General features: G+C 35.9%; 1 protein-coding gene across 1 annotated transcript in view; it reads left to right on the forward strand.

The window, feature by feature from the left end:
* The window catches only part of SCIN (scinderin), a 295,360-nt gene that overhangs the window by 45,762 nt on the left and 229,992 nt on the right, over window positions 1-19,606 (forward strand). The window contains exon 4 of the mRNA XM_053714105.1: window positions 17,207-17,356. Coding sequence (XP_053570080.1) covers window positions 17,207-17,356 — 150 coding nt within the window. The remainder of the gene's footprint in view (window positions 1-17,206; window positions 17,357-19,606) is intronic.

The following is a 19,606-nucleotide window of genomic DNA, read 5'->3' on the forward strand; positions in this document are numbered from 1 at the left end:
TTCTTCTATTCAAAACTGAAATGCAGTCATGTACATTTCAATTTTGGCTGGAATGTCCCTTTAACAATTTTACAGGGGCAGAGCTACCTGCTGAATTGGGCAGATGTGGGTACTCAGAGCTCATTTCAAGGTTACTAAATACAGCAAAAGTTAAATAAATAACTCAATCTAGTAGGGGAAAGCCCACAATTATCTCACGGATGACCTGCTGTGTTCTTGTGACTAGTGCTATCAGCAGTGAAGGCCAGGAGTTGTGAGAGAGAAGGCTCTGTTTACATAGTTACCGGTACCCTTTCTTACCGTCACCTCCGCTAGCTGGACTGAGGGAAACAGAGGACTGTGTGACGTCAATAGACAAATAGCGCAGACCTGCTGTTTTAGAGGTCTGCAGTTACAGAGCTTTATTGCTCCACTACCACTCATAGTCTTATCAGGAGTAGCAGTTTGCCAAGAGTTATGTCCTTGGTAGTAAACCAAACACCAATTAGCTCTAAAAACAGCTGCTCGTTTACTAGATGAGTAACTGCCACCTGATACCATACCAGATTTACTTAACTGTGATATGCACAGCCCATATAGCCAGTTTTGTGAATAAAAACAAACACTGCCAACAAGCATTAATAGTATACTTGATAAAGGAGGACTGTAAGAATCTAAACTCTCGATACCTGGAACACTCATAATATTTGGGATATAACTTCTAGATGCTTACACTATTTGACTACTTTCTCTGACTGGACTGCAGCATTATAGATGTGGATTTGGGAAGTTGTTTAGCCCTAACCTCAATTGTCTTGCCTAGTAGCTTTAATTTATTTTTAATCTGATGCAGTACATAGCAGACTGTTTCACTAGAGCCTGCTCCTTTAAGAGTGCCTGGCACTCAGCCCACTCACTTTTTTTATATGCCCTATATGAGCATGGTGGACTCATGTTGGATTAATGTCCTACTATACAACTGGATCTTAAACCACAAGTGAGACTATGTATACACTAGGGCTGCATGATTAATCACGGATGCAGTTTTAAACCGTTATTAATCGCTGTAGTTTTAAAACCGTGATAGTACGCAATATAAAAAAAAATCTTCAGATTGTCATGAAAATAAAGGCAGAGAGGGAGGATGAGAGGCGGACCAGTGTGCAGCCGTGGGCGGACATGAGAATGCCCACGAAATGGCCATTTTGGAAGAGATTGAAGAGTGTGTGTGAGTCATCTGGGAGTGTTGTGACAGTCATCAAGCGGTGGTGTAGCGGTGGTCAAGCGGTGGGACAGCTCACAGTTGTGAGCAATAAAGTGAATATTGTAAAAAAATCTTTAAAGTACCTTTACTGATTTTTTTTTTAACTTCTGTGACGCATAACGTCAAGTTTGATTACATATTACAATATATTTTATTTATAAATATTTATTAACGGTTGCTTGTAGGATGTATTGTGAAGTGAATTGTAAAATATAATATATTCAACATGATGTTACCAAAGTATATATAAATAATATCTACTACGTACTGCTCTATCTCTATCATCTATCTAGTAGATAGATTATAGAGGATGAATGATATATAGAGTTACTTACTAGATATATAGATGATAAATGTAATATTATATTTATTATTTATATTTATTTATTTAATATATAATTTAGTTGAGTCAAGTGTAGATTCCCAAAAGGTAGATCATCAATCAGCAGTAGTAGTTACACAGTGGTGCAGTGCACAAGTTGTTTTTTTATATTTTTCCTCTAATTATAAGTGTTCATTTTTATGCTCCAAGAGTGTATTGGACATTGCCAAACGTGTACAGTAAGGTTCTGTAGTGTTAAATAAACGTTTTATTGAAAAATTAAGGTGTTATAGTAATTTTTAATAAAATCCCGTTTTCCCCCCCCCCCCATATCGTGAAAACCAAAGGAAGCAGCAGCATAAATTGTCACAATGTTTTATTGGCACAAAAAGCACAAAACGTTTCGGGATTCACCCCTTAATCATGTGGATCCCCCCCCCATATCGCCCAACCCTGAGAGAGAGAGAGAGAGAGAGAGAGAAAGAGAGAGAGAGAGAGAGAGAAACCAAATGATGATAACTTTTAGTAAATGGAGCACATAATTGATATTTGTTTAAAGGGACATGAAATCCAATTTTGTTTCTTTCAAGTTTCAGATAGAGCATGCAGTTTTTAACAACTTTCTAATTAACTTCTTTTTATCAAATGTTCTTTACTTTGTTGGTATCTGTTGTTGAAAAGCAGGGATGTAAGCTTAGGAGCGTGCATGTGCATGTGGAGCACTATATGGCAGCAGTTTTAAGAATGTTATCCATTTGCAAGATAACTAGATATTAGCACTACTTCCTGCCATGTAGAGCTCCAATACATCTACATAGGCATCTCTTCAGCAAAGAATACAATGGCATCAAAGCAAATTTATAATAGAAGTCAAATGGAAACTTTTTTAAAAATTGTATGTTCTGTCTAAATCACAAAATAAAATGTTTGAGTTTCATATCCCTTTAACTTCAAATCTTGTTGACATTTTCATCCAGCCCTTTAATTTCTTTGATTCTGAAGTTGAGATCCTCAATTTGCTAAATGTGTGGACTAGTGAATCAGCTTATCAGTATCTGCAGACTTCACCATTCTGGTCAATAACAGTTTCCTATGCTGTAGGGAGAAAAGACAAAGCTAAACTAATGTCACACAATGTCACTGTGCAGATTTACACTGGAGTTCTGACCAATAACAACTCACTTGTTTCATTCCATTTTCCACTCAGTCCCATTAGTCCCTATCTTCTAATACAAAAACTATAACCACCCCCCCCCCCCATTACTCTCCAGTGGAAGGTTTCATTGATTGTTTTAGTTATGTCACCCTTCCTCTTGCTCTTAATTTCTCTATAGTGCACAAGTGCTTTTACTGCTTCCCCTTATCTTACTCTTAGGCTGCATCTGTTTTAGACCTTTGTGCTCTATACATTTAAAGATTTTTTCAGGTTTTTGTTTTGCAAATTACCTAAATAAATACTATCCTTGTGTCCAAAATTATCTTTATTTTTTATCTATTCTCTTAAATGACAAAAGCCTTTAATGTGAATGAAGATTTACTGGAATTGTAATAAAATAGGGGGTAAACATCAACATGCAATTCATTCCTTCCTATTCTACACAATAATATTTTATGCATCCACATTTCACATCCGTTCACTTTTCCAACACCAACATTTAAACTTGTGAGAATAAACTACATAATTCTAAAATATGTTTCCTCCAAAACCAAAAACAAATTATTTATTATATAGATTGACATATTAAAGACATATAAAGCTCAGAATTAATTTAACATATGTGGTATTGATTCATTAAAGCTTCTTTCATCCCTTTTGGATACATATGTAAATGTGATGACTATGTAATATCATGTATAGCTAAGGGGATCTGCAAAAGAACTTATTTCAGGACACCTACATCTACTCATTCATGACAGTGTATTTATTATTGAACTCACGGTCATGAATGCTCGTTCTAGATTACAAGGTAAATAATATATGCATTTCTCATAGAAAGGGTCTAAGGGCTTCTTAGAAAGATACAAAGCAGCAAGGCAGTGGCTCATGAATTTCAATTTAAATGAAGCAAAAATTCTGTTAAAAAAAGTTAGAAGTCTTTTGCATTGAAACTCATATCTGCCATATTGTTTACAGTACACACCAAAATGGAACTGGTCTTTAACAAACATGATAAATTTAGTTTAAAAGAATCCTTGTGAAAGTTTTCAAACACCCATATAGTAATAGAAAAATATAGCACAGCCTTCCCATCCCGGTAACCTTAAAGGGACACTATAAACCCAATTTTTTTCTTTCATGATTCAGATAGAGCATGCAATTTAAGCAACTTTCTAATTTACTCCTATTATCAATTTTTCTTTGTTCTCTTGCTATCTTTATTTAAAAAGCAGGAAAGTGATGCATAGGAGCCGGCCCATTTTTGGTTGAGAACCTGGGTTATGCTTGCTTATTGGTGGGTAAATGTAAGCCTCCAATAAGCAAGCGCTATCCATGGTGCTGAACCTAAAATGGGCTGGCTGCTAAGATTTACATTCCTGCTTTTAAAATAAAGATATCAACAGAACAAAGAAAAATTGATAATAGGAGTAAATTTGGCTGGCATTCAAAAAATGTATTTGGAGCCGAAAGGTAAAGGGACAGTCTACAATATAATTGTTATTGTTTTAAAAGATAGATAATCCCTTTATTACCCATTCCCCAGTTTTACATAACCAACACAGTTATATTTATATACTTTTTACCTCTGTGATTACCTTGTATCTAAGCATCTTATGACAGCCCCCTGATCACATGACTGTGACTATGTATTATCTATTGACTTGCATTTAGTATTGTGTTGTGCTAACTCTTAAATAACTTCTCGGGCATGAGCACATTGTTATCTATATGACCCACATGAACTAGCAGTCTCCTGTTGTGAAAAGCAAATACAAAAGCATGTGATTAAGAGGCTGTCTAAAGAGCCTTTGAAACATGCAGAATTTTAGAGGTTTAAATGTTATAAAGTATATTAATCTAACAATGTTACTTGTGCAAAGCTGGGGAATGGGTAGTAAAGGCATTATCTATCTTTTTAAACAATACGTTTTTTTGTGTAGACTGTCCCTTTAACTCCATAATCTTTAATTATGCATATAATATGTAATTTGTTTTCTATTTTTCCTGTTTTCCCTGCAGTTTAATTGGAGTGGATCCTGAAGGATTCTTAACTCAAAACATTGCTTGTTCAATTAAAGGGACAGTCTAGTCAAAACTGAACTTTCATGATTCAAATAGGGCATGTAGTTTTAAACAAGTTTCCAATTTGCTTTAATCATCAAATGTGCTTTGTTCTCTTGGTATTCTTAGTTACAATCTAAACCTAGGTAGGTTCATATGCTAATTTCTAGGCCCTTGAAGGTCGCATCTTATCTGAATGCATTTTACAGTATTTCACAGCTAGAGGGCATTAGTTTATGTGTGCCATTAGATAACATTGTGTTCACATCTGTGGAGTTACTTATTAGAGGGCACTGACTGGCTAAAATGCAAGTCTATCAAAAGAACTGAGATAAGGGGGCAGTCTGCAGAGGCTTAGATACAAGGTAATCACAGATGTTAAACATGTGTTAATATCACAGTGTTGGTTATGCAAAACTGGGTAATGGGTAACAAAGGGATTATCTATTAAACAATAAAAATTCTGGAGTAGACTGTCCATTTAAGGATTTCATTTATGTCTGCCTCTAATTTGCCACAGCAAAAAAAAGACAAAAGATCTCCCTAGAGTAGAAAACAATGCACATTTTTCTGACAGAAAGATAATCTTAAATAGTGATGTTGTGAATAGTCCACTGGGGAATAGTTCCCGGCGAACATAGCATGTTCTTGTTCGCCGCGGCAGGCGAACGTATGCGATGTTAGGTCCGCCCCCTATTCGTCATCATTGAGTAAACTTTGACCCTGTACCACACAGTGAGTAGGCACATTCCAGCCAATCGTCAGCAGACCCTCCCTCCCAGACCCTCCCACCTCCTGGACAGCATCCTTTTTAGATTCATTCGGAAGCTGCATTCTTAGTGAGAGGAGGGACAGTGTAGCTGCTGCTGATTTAATAGGGAAATCGATAGCTAGGCTAGTGTATTCAGTGTCCACTACAGTCCTGAAGGACTCATCTGATCTCTGCTGTAAGGACAGCACCCCAAAAAGCCCTTTTTAGGGCTAGAACATCGGTCTGCTTTTTTTTTTTTTCCCTGTGTTATCTAATTGCAGTTGCCTGCCTGCCTGCCAGCGTGTGTGTCAGGCTCATAGCGTATACTGTGCAACACTTTTTTGACTGTGAAATAATAGCAGACAGCTGCCAGTACCCAAGATGGCCGCCAATAAGGCAGATGGGGAGGGTTAAAGAGCTGTTTTGGGGGGGATCAGGGAGGTTGGGGGCTAAGGGGGGATGCTACACCACAGCATATGTAAATATGCTTAAAAAAATAAAAAATGTAAAAACCTTTTATTTTAGTACTGGCAGACTTTCTGCCAGTACTTAAGATGGCAAAAACAATTGTGGGGTGGGGGAGGGAAGGGAGCTGTTTGGGAGGGATCAGGGGGTCTGATGTGTCAGGTGGGAGGCTGATCTCTACACTAAAGCTAAAATTAACCCTGCAAGCTCCCTACAAACCTACCTAATTAACCCCTTCACTGCTAGCCATAATACACGTGTGATGCGCAGCAGCATTTAGCGGCCTTCTAATTACCAGAAAGCAACGCCAAGGTCATATATGTCTGCTATTTCTGAACAAAGGGGATCCCAGAGAAGCATTTACAACCATTTGTGCCATAATTGCACAAGCTGTTTGTAAATAATTTCAGTGAGAAACCTAAAATTGCGAAAAAATGTAAGTTTTTTTTTAAATTTTATCGCATTTGGCGGTGAAATGGTGGCATTAAATATACCAAAATGGGCCTAGATCAATACTTTGGGTTGTCTACTACACTACACTTAAGCTAAAATGAACTCTACAAGCTCCCTACATGCTCCCTAATTAACCCCTTCACTGCTGGGCATAAAACACGTGTGGTGCGCAGTGGCATTTAGCAGCCTTCTAATTACCAAAAAGCAATGCCAAAGCCATATATGTCTGCTATTTCTGAACAAAGGGGATCCCAGAGAAGCATTTACAACCATTTATGCCATAATTGCATAAGTTGTTTGTAAATAATTTCTGTGAGAAACCTAAAGTTTGTGAAAAAGTGAACAATTTTTTTTTATTTGATCGCATTTGGCGGTGAAATGGTGGCATTAAATATACCAAAATGGGCCTAGATCAATACTTAGATCAATACTTTGGGTTGTCTACTACACTACACTTAAGCTAAAATTAACTCTACAAGCTCCCTACATGCTCCCTAATTAACCCCTTCACTGCTGGGCATAAAACACGTGTGGTGCGCAGTGGCATTTAGCAGCCTTCTAATTACCAAAAAGCAAAGCCAAAGCCATAATGGGCCTAGATCAATACTTTGGGATGTCTTCTAAAATAAAATATATACATGTCAAGGGATATTCAGGTATTCCTGACAGATATCAGATTTAGAATGTAACTAGCGCTCATTTTGAAAAAAAAAGTGGTTTTGAAATAGCAAAGTTCTTCTTGTATTTATTTCCCTATAACTTGCAAAAAAAGCAAAAGAACATGTTAACATTGGGTATTTCTAAACTCAGGACAAAATTTAGAAACTATTTAGCATGGTTGTTTTTTGGTGGTTGTAGATGAGTAACAGATTTTGGGGGTCAAAGTTAGAAAAAGTGTGTTTTTTTTCCATTTTTTCCTCATATTTTATAATGTTAGGTGATTTATGCCCTTTAAAACCAGACTCTGCATCAACTATGTGATTTTCCATGGGAGTTTTGCCATGGATCCCCCTCCGGCATGCCACAGTCCAGGTGTTAGTCCCGTTGAAACAACTTTTCCATCACTATTGTGGCCAGAAAGAGTCCCTGTGGGTTTTAAAATTCACCTGCCTATTGAAGTCTATGGCGGTTCGCCCGGTTCGCCCGTTCGCAAACTTTTGCGGAAGTTCAAATTTTTATGTTCGCGACATCACTAGTCTTAAATTAATTTAAAATGTTTAGTTTGTATTCAGATCTTTTATAATATTTTAAAATATTTAAAATCAAATGTCTAGTTTTAACATTGTCTTCAAAGTTTTTTTGTTGTTATATTTTTAACTTTTTGCAATTCAGCTTCAGTTCACAGTATTTCAAAGAGACTGCGCTGACCAAATATTTTTGTAACTTACTGCAGTTCAGCTTCAGTTTTAGTAGTTCACAGAGACTGCACTGACCAAACTGCAAAATGACTTAACCACAGAAAAAATGTAATGGTCACTTCAATTTGCAGAGTTTGTTGATTGCTTTGCAAACTCTCTCTCTTGTTGTTTAAATAGGTAGATAATCCCTTTATTACCCATTCCCCAATTTTGCATAACCAACACAGTTATAATAGTATACTTTTTACCTCTGTGATTACCTTGTATCTATGCCTCTGCAAACTGCCCCCTTATTTCAGTTCTTTTGACAGACTTGCATGTTTAGCCAATCAGTGCTTGCTCTTAGGAGCTTCACGTGTCGGAGCTCAATGTTATCTATATGAAACACATGAACTAATGCCCTCTAGTGGTGAAAAACTGTCATAATGCTTTCCGATTAGAGGCAGTCTTCAAGGTCTAAGAAATTAGCACATGAACCTCCTAGATTTAGCTTTCAACTAAGAATACCAAGAGAACAAAGCAAAATTGGTAATAAAAGTAAATGAGAAAGTTGTTTAAAATTACATGCCCTATTTAAATCATGAAATATTTTTTTTACTTTACTGTCCCTTTAACACCATTTAACCTACTACCCTCTTTCCCTTGCACCTTTTGTCACAGTCTCCTTTTGAGGCAATACACAGTTCATGTCATAGTTACCTGATCTTCTCCATCACATAATAAACAATTAAAGAATAACTTGTGATAATGAACTAATTGTTGTCAGGCTGTAAGTCCATGTTTTGGACTCATTAGCTGAGAAGTAGTGATCATTTAACACTATCCTACCCAGTACAGACAGTAAGAGGAGATGCCAAAGCCAAATCAGAAAATTAAATCCAAAAGCAGACTGGAATAAACACAGCAGAAACCTGGAACCGTAGGAACAAGCAGAACAGAACGTAACCTGGATATTGTGCCACAAAAAGGTGCTAAATAGAGAAGTATTGCTTCATTAAGCTTGTTTGCACAAAAAACACCCAATATGTGCAACTCAGGAAAGAACAAAAAAACAATGTATCAACGCAGGATGAAGAGATGACCAGAAAAGTTAAAAAAAAAAAAAAATCTGAAAGAAATGACTTGACAATGATGACAACTCCTGCTACAGCTAATGTAATGAACTTCTATTTGTCTTCCTTAAAAAACATTGATCATTGTATTTATATTGAATTCCATTATAGAATGCTTGAAAGGACACTGAGCCCAATTTTTTTCTTTCGTGATTCAGATAGAGCATGACATTTTAAGCAACTTTCTAATTTACTCCGATTATCAAATTTTATTAATTTTCTTGGTATCTTTATTTGAACTGCAATAATGTAAGTTTAGATGCCGGACCACTTTTGGTAAACAACCTGGGTTGTTCTTGCTGATTGGTGGATACATTTATCCACCAATAAAAAAGTGCTTTCCAGAGTTCTGAACCAAAAAACAACAACTTAGATGCCTTCTTTTTCAAATATAGATAGCAAGAGAACAAAGAAAAATGTATAATAGGAGTAAATTAGAAAGTTGCTTAAAATTGCATGCTCTATCTATCTGAATCATGAAAGAAAAAAATTGGGTTCAGTGTCCCTTTGAGTTTGTCTATCCCACCAATTTAATTCATTAGTCATTGATAACAGATGTTCTTAATATTGTTGCAACCACGCCAATAATGGCTCAACAACAACAAATGTATTTTTGCCACAGTAGTGTAGTGTCACATGATACAATATCAGGTCATTCTACAGGTCACTGCTAGCACTGGCAGCATTTGCAACAAGGGGATACTAACACTTAGGGTTATTTTTAAATTGTTACTAAAAGCATTTTTTTGCAAACCAATGTGTATTCTAATTTGTTTACATTCAAACTTAAAATACAATGCATTACATTTTAAATTTAATTCTATGACCCATTATGTTGGTGATAAAACCTTTTATGAATACTGTAATATAAAACAAAAAGTAGCAGACGCACCACAAAGTCCTTATGCAGAGGTTCTCTTTATTGTCACAAACTGGGAGCCAGAAAAGCAGAACAACGTTTCGGGCTACAAACCCTTATTCATGTTCATGAACATGAATAAGGGTTTGTAGCCCGAAAACGTTGTTCTGCTTTTCTGGCTCCCAGTTTGTGACAATAAAGAGAACCTCTGCATAAGGACTTTGTGGTGCGTCTGCTACTTTTTGTTTTATATTACTTTGAGGATTTTTGCAGTAATCCTACTGCAGTATGCACCCTATCAAGGATTGAAGTGCTGGATTTCTGAATTGCTTCTATGAATACTGTAATATTAATGATCAAAAAACAAGGCAGATTTGGTGAAGATACTTTTTTGTATTGAATATGTGTATTGATTTGTATAAGAAGGTTGTATAAAAAGGAAGGACATGCAACACACTCATTAAAATGAACAGAGAACTAAATCTTGTCGCTCCCAATTCCCCCTGTATTTGTTTGTCTGGTGTCTCATATTGTACTGTCCTTTTATCTTTGTTACCCATGAACAGCGCTGCGGAATCTGTTGGCTCTTTATAAATACAGAATAATAATATATTTATGAGTTACACATGCTGCAGGGTGTGCAGGGAGGAATATGAATAGTGCATATAGATAGTGCTGTCCAGAAACACAATACATGTTCCTCCCTCCACACCCTGCAGCATGTGTAACTCATAAGTGTCCAGGAAAACGTGGCTGAGGTGGCAACCCTAATTCTAATGAATTAGAGCATGTATGTTTTCCACTACAATGGCCGTTTAATAAAATTATACTTTAGAAAGAAACACAAAAACAGATTAATCTGATTTATGAGAATGGAAATAAGAAAAATAATTAATAAAATGACTTGCCAAGCAAATGCTTACAGGTAAGACAATTTACAGCAAGTACTGCCATACAAATGTCTACTTTAACAAGATCTTCCTTTCCCTTGCTTGACTTGTTTTTCATACAAAGTTACACAGTAATAAACATAGACTGTGTAGCCAAAAAATAAATATATTCATTTTAGTTTATGAAGTAATGAAACTCATAACATTTCACTTACAAAATACTCTGATTATGTTACTAGCGAAAGAAGAAGAGACAGACTGTGAGAAAGACTTCCATTCTGAGTCACTAAAGTTGTGGCTTTGCTGAGTTTGTGATAACTATCTTTAGGTTTTAGAACCACATGCAGTTTCCTCAATCTAATTTTTAATTTGTACAAAAACGGAACCGAGTTATTTCTAAGATGTCTTATGGGCAGTCATTTTATTTAATAATTTATAGCAAGTACATATTACAGTATTATGCAGCATATCTAAAGTAGTTGGCCTTTTTTATTTGCTAACCTTTCACAAAATATTTTAGCTCAAAAAATTGGGGTCTGCTATAAAAACAAAAAAAGATACAAACTCCTTTCAATTTGTGTGAAATATTTTCCAATTTACTTCTGTTCTCATGCACATGCCTGGAACTCTGTATGGCAGCAAACACTGGGGCATTGGCAAGTTTTTTTATTTGAATCCCTGCATAAAGTGCAAAAAGGACTTTTCACATTGTGTTCATATTTAAAGGCTTTCCAATCCATTTGAAAACCCTGTGATAACCCACGCATCACAAGCTTTCTAAATACATACAGTATGTCTCAACATTTTCTAGATGTCTTCTGGGATATGGAGTACTTAGTCTATGCTGTGTAAGGGAGACTTGTGAGCAGAACCATAACCTGTGAGGCAGAGTAATAGGTGTACAGCAGGCTAAGCTGGTTGTTGTGACATTTGTAGGATTGTGACATAGATAGGTGGCTGGGAGTAGGGACAGTGGGGCAGATATCCTAGACTGTAACAAGTCTTTATTATGTGGGGCATTTTGAAGCTCTGCAAATGCACCTTTTATAACTTGCTTGGTGACAATTGGTCAGGGACAGTTTAGTTAAAATATTGTTTTAACTTGTTAGCTCATTCAAATTCTACCCTATTGACACTGCAGCTCCCCCTCAAAAATATTAAACACTATCATTAATTGCAGACAATTAGCTGGTCCTGTGCAGGAAACAACAGATTAGTCAATCAGCCACAGCAGTCGCGCAACATCACTGACTGTGTCCAGCTCACTAGCTTCTGCACTTGTGTCTCTGAGGAGAACTTTAACTATGCATTTAATCCCCACAAAGGAGTGGCAATAGTACAAAGTTGTATGCTCTAACAAACTAAAGCATGCCATTGTTGCACTATAATGTCCTTTTAAAAGGGGACAGACAACTCTAAAAACACCTATTATGCATATCAAACAACTTTATTTAAACATATAAAAAAACAAAATAAGACTAGTGCACTTGATTACTCACTAGCTAATATTCCAGTGCTTTATTAGTGAGCAGTGACAGTATTCATATGCATAAAAAAGTTTATATTATAGGAGTATATGTTGAAATAAAACAAAACAAACAAAAACTAATGTATTTAAAAAAAATAATCACTTTTGTGTCACTTTAATTTAAAGGGGATGATTCATCAAGCTCTAAGTGGAGCTTGATGCAGCTGTTTCCACTCGGAAACAGGAGTTAAGAAGCAGCAGTCTTAAGACTGTTAAATTCGTCCGCCGCCTCTGAGGCGGCAGACTACAATCCGCCTGGTCACATACGATCGGGTTGATTGACACCCCCTGCTTGTGCAATGATAAATGCCGACAGCGTGTGCTGTTGCCATTTATCGATGTGGGCCCATCCGCACTTTCATAAATCGGCCCCAAAGAGTCATTATAGCAAAAAATGACATGGGTTAAACACATAGTAAAAGTACCACCGAGCTCTAAATGGAAACTGCCACTGATTCAGTAAACAGAGCTGGTCACACAGTCACACAGCTGAGTCGTGCAACTGCTATAAGAGTTTTGCAGTGCCTGCATTTTTATGTAAGCTATAGTGTTATCTTCTATTTTTTTTTCTTTCTTTTTGCAGGTTGTCTGGTTTAGGGGTTTTAAAGCTTTTACTCTACCAAAGCAGTTCTTGAGTGGAAAAGCTGTGGCACTTTAAATGTCATATACTTATTAATTTGGCATATAAATGTTCTTCTTGTATTCACTTTGATATTTTGATACATTGGAATTTTCATTTAGTTATTTATAACATTTTAATATTACAATAGAGTTTGTGCCTCTTGCAGTTCATTGACTTTGTATTAGATACTGAGAATCTTGTTAACGTACCTCTGAAGACGGGTTGGTTTAACTGGTTTATTCCAAATTTCCTATCAGCTCTTTGTGGAGCACATAATTTATGTGAATAGACTCCATTATATTTTATTTTTACAGATCTGAATCTACAGAAAAGTGTATAATTAAAGGGACACTGAACCCAAAATCTTTCTTTCATGATTCAGATAGAGCATGCAATTTTAAGCAACTTTCTAATTTACTCCTTATCCACCAATCAGCAAGGACAACCCAGGTTGTTCACCAAAAATGGGCCGGCATCTAAACTTACATTCTTGCATTTCAAATAAAGATACTAAGAGAATGAAGAAAATTTGATAATAGGAGTAAATTAGAAAATGCCATGCTCTATCTGAATCATGAAAGAAAATGTTTGGGTTCAGTGTCCCTTTAAAGATTTCATTCAAAAATACATCACTCTTGCAGATGTGATTTGCTATTGTAGCTTTAAACAATATGCTTATGGTTTTTTTAGCTAACATATTTATTTGCTAATACTTTTAAAGGTTCATGTAAAGAACAAATCAGGACAGTTTTCTTTTATAATGCTCTAACACATACTATATGATAAGTTTTCATTGGTTTAATAATACGGCGCCAGATTAAGAGTGGCGCGTTAACAGTTACATGCAAGCGATAATGGGTTCATCATGGCTGTTGGTGCGCGTTGGGTTTTCTGCTCGTATTGCAAGTTGAAAGTAAATGCAATCGTTTAAGCACAATTTAAGATAACATACGTCGAGTTAACGCGACCTCAGAGCTCTGGTTAACTGTTTTGTTAAAAAAGTCTCACAAAACACATGAAAAATACATTATAAAGTACACTTACACTCATAATAACACTATCTAATAAAAATTATTACAAAAAAATATTGCACAAAAAAGTTATAAGGGCTCAAAGATATGAGGTCTCAGGTGTTAGAAAAAAAGGCAGGCAAAGGACTTTAACATTGAGATACTTACATATACATATATATATATATTTTTTTTTAATATATATCTATGTGTGTGTACATATGTATTTATTGATTTATTTATGTATTTATAGACATATAAAATGTAATGTAAAAGCAAATAAATGCAATTTTCGTATTAAATGAAGTGTTATACTGTGTATTTACTGTAAACATTTCACATTCCAATGTTCTGCACATAGCAGAATATATATATATATATATATATATATATATATCCAAAATACCATCAGAAATATGTAGAAATATGTATTTATGATTAAATAGAACATATTCTGCTATGTGAAGAACATTGAAATATGAAATATTCATATTTTTTTTTGTTGAGTTAGCGTACTGGAGAATATGGGATTGTGTTTGCGCGCGATTAGGGGTTTTTTCCAACTTTTTTTGTATTGACTTCTATGGGGGAATACGTTATCGCAAGCAATATCCTAAGGTTGTCTTTTTACACTCATCGGATTAGGATAAACAGTTTACTTTCAACTCATAATACGAGTGTTACCCAATGCATGCAAAAAGCTAAATTCAACAGAAGCATTACATTGTGCTCCTCTTGTAATCTAGCCCACTATGGGCAATTGTTTACATTTTGTGTGTGCTTTTATTAAAAATAATTCCTACATTTCCCTCTTCACAGATGTAGTGTGTTTTAATTAATTAAAGAACAAAGCATCAGTTAATGAGTATGGAACTGTCACAAGCTCCACAAGAGGTGCATTACAAAAATTCTAAAAACAAAAATTAAAAATAGGAATTATCTGTAATCTGACAGACTTGTAACATTTAACCTGCTATAGTGTATTTAAATTTCATATAAGATTCCTCCTCCTGTCTTCTGTTTATTAAGAAAGTGGTTTGACTTAACCAGTCAGTAGATCTACTATTTTCACCATGATATATGATAAATGGCTCACATTTATATTTACTAAAACTTTGTTCATAGACTAGTAATGAAAATAAACCCCAAACATGTTGTATACATTGTGTAAGATAGAAAGTATTAGTGTTATATATTTTAATGTGTTTAGATGGTTTTGCTACTGTATGCTCAATTTATTAATCCTTGCGGACAGGGGCGGACATATTCGCCCCTATCTGCCCGAGCTCTCCTCTGTTGGGCAGCAATCTGCTGCCCAAATTTAACATAGCACACAAGCGCTCTTTTGCACTATGTGCAAACCCGCCCCTTGCCCGTGCACAGCCAATCGGATGAGTCGGATGAGAGCGGGGAGATTGAGATTCTCCACCTAAAAAGCTGAGAACAGGGTAGGGTCTAATGACCGATGCTTGATAAATCCTGACTTCATGTTCTCTTGGGTGAACCTGCAGTCAAAGTTAGGTGAAGGACTTGATAAATCAAGCCTAGTATGGTAACCAATTATAAACACAACATGGCTGCCCACCATAAAGCCAAGAAGTAAAAATACATTCATCTCATGCTGTAATCTGTTCCCTAAATTGTTTAAATCAACAAAATAGTGAAAATTGCAACGCAGTGTGTTTCAGTATTGAGTAGAATCATTTTGCAATACTATTTCAGTGATAACTTATACCATGAAGTGGGGGAGCGATACTACTTTGTTTCTCCTATCTGTGATGTTACCCAAATAACTTGTAGCATGTAGCAAGAAGCTAGTTTGTATTTATCCATAAATGTGCTTTTTACAAGATCTTCCAAAGTGCTACATTTCACAGCTTGAGCACAACACTTAACTCTGCACTTGTAATACAAGAGCAATGAGTTTGCTAATAGTGCTCCCTGCACTATTCATTAAAGGTATAGAGCACACTAAAACCGTTTTGGCTGTGCTAAGATTCTTTGGTAAAAATATAATACCATATTGTGCATTACTCTGTGCACAAGGCTGTGCAAAATATAATGCACCCTGCGCTATCTATTGCGCTCTATTTGTATTCTAGCCCCGTTTAATCCCTACAGATTGGTTAAATCAAAAGTTAAAGTTGTACACAAGCTGTGCTCCTATTCTGTTCCTTAGCAGGACACTGGCAGTGATTGGCCATACGTATGCATGATTTTCCTGATTGGCTAACTGAAGCAGCAATGCTTTGCGCCTGGGAGCTCACCTTTATCTACTATATATTTAAGCACTTCTTAGAAGTTAAAAACATAGGGCTTTTTTTAAGTATTATATTGTAATGAATGTGTCGCTCCTCCACATCCAGAACTCTGTATAGCGAGATAAACAGCTCTCAAATTAAAATTGTACTGAAGAGATTTCTTAGATCATCTCACCAGAGCGGGGAGCTTTAGATTATCAGGCCCATAGTGAGAAGTGATCACTTCTTTATTTATAAGATGCTCCCACAAACATTAGAATGCCCATTAAAGTAATGTCATATATAATGCTTGTATACGTGTGTGCGTGTGCATGTTTTTGTGTGTGTACATGTGTGTGGGTGTGTGTACATGCATGTGTTAGTGTCCGAATGTGTGTTTGTGTCCGTTTGTGCATGTGTGTGCATTTTATGTTAATTTCTGTGTGTATCTAAAAAATAGAAAAAGAGTTCATTTCCGAGAGCAGGTGAAATAAAATCTATATTTTATTGATCCATAGTAAAACACGTTAGAAAAAGACAAACAGATTTTACGTGTTTCAGCTGGAGCCGTATTCAATCTGTTTGTGTGTGGGGGTATGTTTGTGAATGTGTGTGTGTGTTTGTGCATTTGTGTGCATGTTTATTTCTGTGTGTATCTGTTTGTGTGAGTGTGGGTATGTTTGTGAATGTGTGTGTGTGGCCATTTTTGTGTGTGTCTGTGTGTGTTTGTGCATGTGTGGCCTGGCCATTTGTCTGTGTGTGTGGCCATTTGTGTGTGTGTTTGTGCATGTGTGTGTCTGGCCATTTGTGTTTCTGACCGTTTGTGTGTGTGTTTGTGCATGTGTGTCCATTTGTGTGTGTTTTTGCATGTGTGCATTTATGTGTGCTTGTACAGTATTTCAACCTCGCATCACATAAAAAGTTAGCCACCACTGATAGAGGATTTTTTGGGTTTATTTAACACTTTAATAGAAGACTGTTCCTTAGTTCTTCCTCCGATCTTTCCAGCTTCTCCAGTTCCTGAATTAATTTATGGAAGTTTTACCAAATCTAATTACTTATTGTATGTGGGGTAACGATTTCTAGAGCATTTTCTCGTTTACTAATATTGTGCCTCTATTCACTTGTTTCAGGAGATTTACCAATGGTGCGGCTCCACCTGTAACAAGTACGAACGCTTCAAGGCTGCACAAGTTGCTAATGGAATTCGTGACAATGAGAGAAAAGGACGTTCTCAGTTGGTTGTTGTGGAAGAAGACAATGAACCCTATGAACTCATAAAGGTAATATCATTAAAGGGACAGAAATGTTCAAAATGAAAATACTGTAATGTGTGTGAGCCAGTGACTAGAGGCATATGTGTGTAGCCACCAATCAGAGGATAGTTCCCAGCAGTGCATTGCCAGGATATCAGAAATATTCTTTTACAAGTGGCTGGTTATTGCAACAGCGATCTTGTGGTAGCAACTACTCTCTGCTTAATTTTCTAAAAGTGCCCCAAATACCCCCAAAATAAGAGGGTCTTTCATATTTTTATAAAAACAATAATGTAGCATTTTTTTCCCATAAAAAATACTGCATTAGGCAGTTTTAAGGGGTTAAAAGTTTGCGACTGTGGGGTGTAAAAAAAAAGGCACTGAAAAGTGGCTTTACATTGCAGTCTATGGGAACTGTGTGTTCCCTGTAAATATATATGTATATGCTTATATACATATATATGTATGTGCTAATATTTGTATATATTTAAATACATATATATATATTTAAAGTTGCTGCCCATCACTGCGCTACTTACCCCCTTCGCTGCGCTTAGGTTCTGTGCCGCGTACGATGGCATCAGAACAAGGCTCCCATTGGAGCCTATGTAAGCACACTCTCGCAAGGTTGGGTTTGCCTTGCACCTTAATCGCAATACCAGCGCAATATTGCTTTAGCGTAAGTGATATTTTGCGCTCAACTCGTAATCTGGCTCTTAATGTGCTTTGAGGAGTTGAATACAGTTTTTACTGTTTAAGTCAAAGGTAAATTAGACATTGTTTTAATTACATTGTAATGAGCTAAACTGAGTTCTTTAAAAAAAAAAAAAAAAAACATGTTGCAATATGTGACAAAAACGACATTAATAACAGACTTTCATTAAAGGAATGTAGCAAGAGCAACCTTTCACTTACCAGTTTTTCCTGTTGTACAAGTTTGTATGTTATATTCTATACAACTAAGCTACTTGCAACCTTCTTTTAATTAAAGAAAATGCTGGCCGTGCTAATAGGCAGAACTTTTACAGATTAACTAAACTATAACAGACTGATTTTATATAATCATTAAAGTGATTTTTTAAACTCTTAGAAGACATTTAACTATAAAATTATGTTTTTTATTTCTGTATTTTTTCTTTATTGCGTTAAAAATATGCTGGATGATACCATATATGTAATTTATTTACTAATACTCACTCATCTCAGCGCTCTTTAGTGAATAGGCTGCATTGAATAACATATTAACTGTTGAATCTGCTAATTTCAAAGGGTCATCAAACTCAAAATGTTTCTTTCATGATTCAGATAGAAAATACAATTTTAAAAAAAAGTTTCCGATTTACTTCTATTATCAAAATTGTTTTGTTTTCATTATATTCTTTGTTGAAGAGATATCTACTTTTGAACAGGAACAGAGTATCAGATAAATAGTATGTACTAGCAAACCTATAGTTTCATACACCCAAGTTATTATTGGTTATCTAGTGGCACTGTTGTTTTATTAGGCATTTTATCATTATACATTTCTACTGTATTTAATTATCCTGTACAATTCTGAAGTGAATGTTTACTTTTAATGTTTAACAAGGATCTTTACTAAACGGGAAATAGCTTACTCAATAACTTTTTAATTACCTTATTAAGAACAGTGGAAATTTCAAGGGAAGTCTCCTCTCAATATAGATTTAGGGTTTTTTTTGGTTTTGTCTCAGTAATGATCAGGTGCTCCAGTCACAGCTTTACTGTTTTGAAGATTGGGTGATGTGGTTAACAGTGATTTATCTGCACGCACATTTCAGTTAGAAGGGAAAGAGATGACTCATTATGCCTGGCATCAATAAAACACAAACTGATTAAAATAGCAAATGTTTTTAAATAAGATAGAATGGCTAATATGTGTGTGTGATTATTAGTGTGCGTGTATGTGTAAGCAAGTGTGTCTTAGTATGTGTGTATGTGTGTGTATATGTGCATGGTAGTGTGTGTGTGCGTGTTAGTGTGTGCATGTGCATACTAGTGTGTGTGTGTGTGTTAGTGTCTGTGCGTGTGCATACTAGTGTGTGTGTGCGTGTTAGTGTGTGTGTGCGCATTTGCATACTAGTGTGTGTGTGTTAGAGTGTGTGTGCGTGTGCATACTAGTGTGTGTGTGTGCGTGTTAGTGTGTGTGTATGTGCATACTAGTGTGTGTGTGCGTATATGTGTGTGTGTGTTAGTGTGTGTGTGCATACTAGTGTGTGTCACATGTGTGTGTGCATGTGCATACTAGTTTGTGTGTTA

The sequence above is a fragment of the Bombina bombina genome, chromosome 5 (assembly GCF_027579735.1).
Source record: "Bombina bombina isolate aBomBom1 chromosome 5, aBomBom1.pri, whole genome shotgun sequence".
Taxonomy (NCBI): Eukaryota; Metazoa; Chordata; class Amphibia; order Anura; family Bombinatoridae; genus Bombina; species Bombina bombina.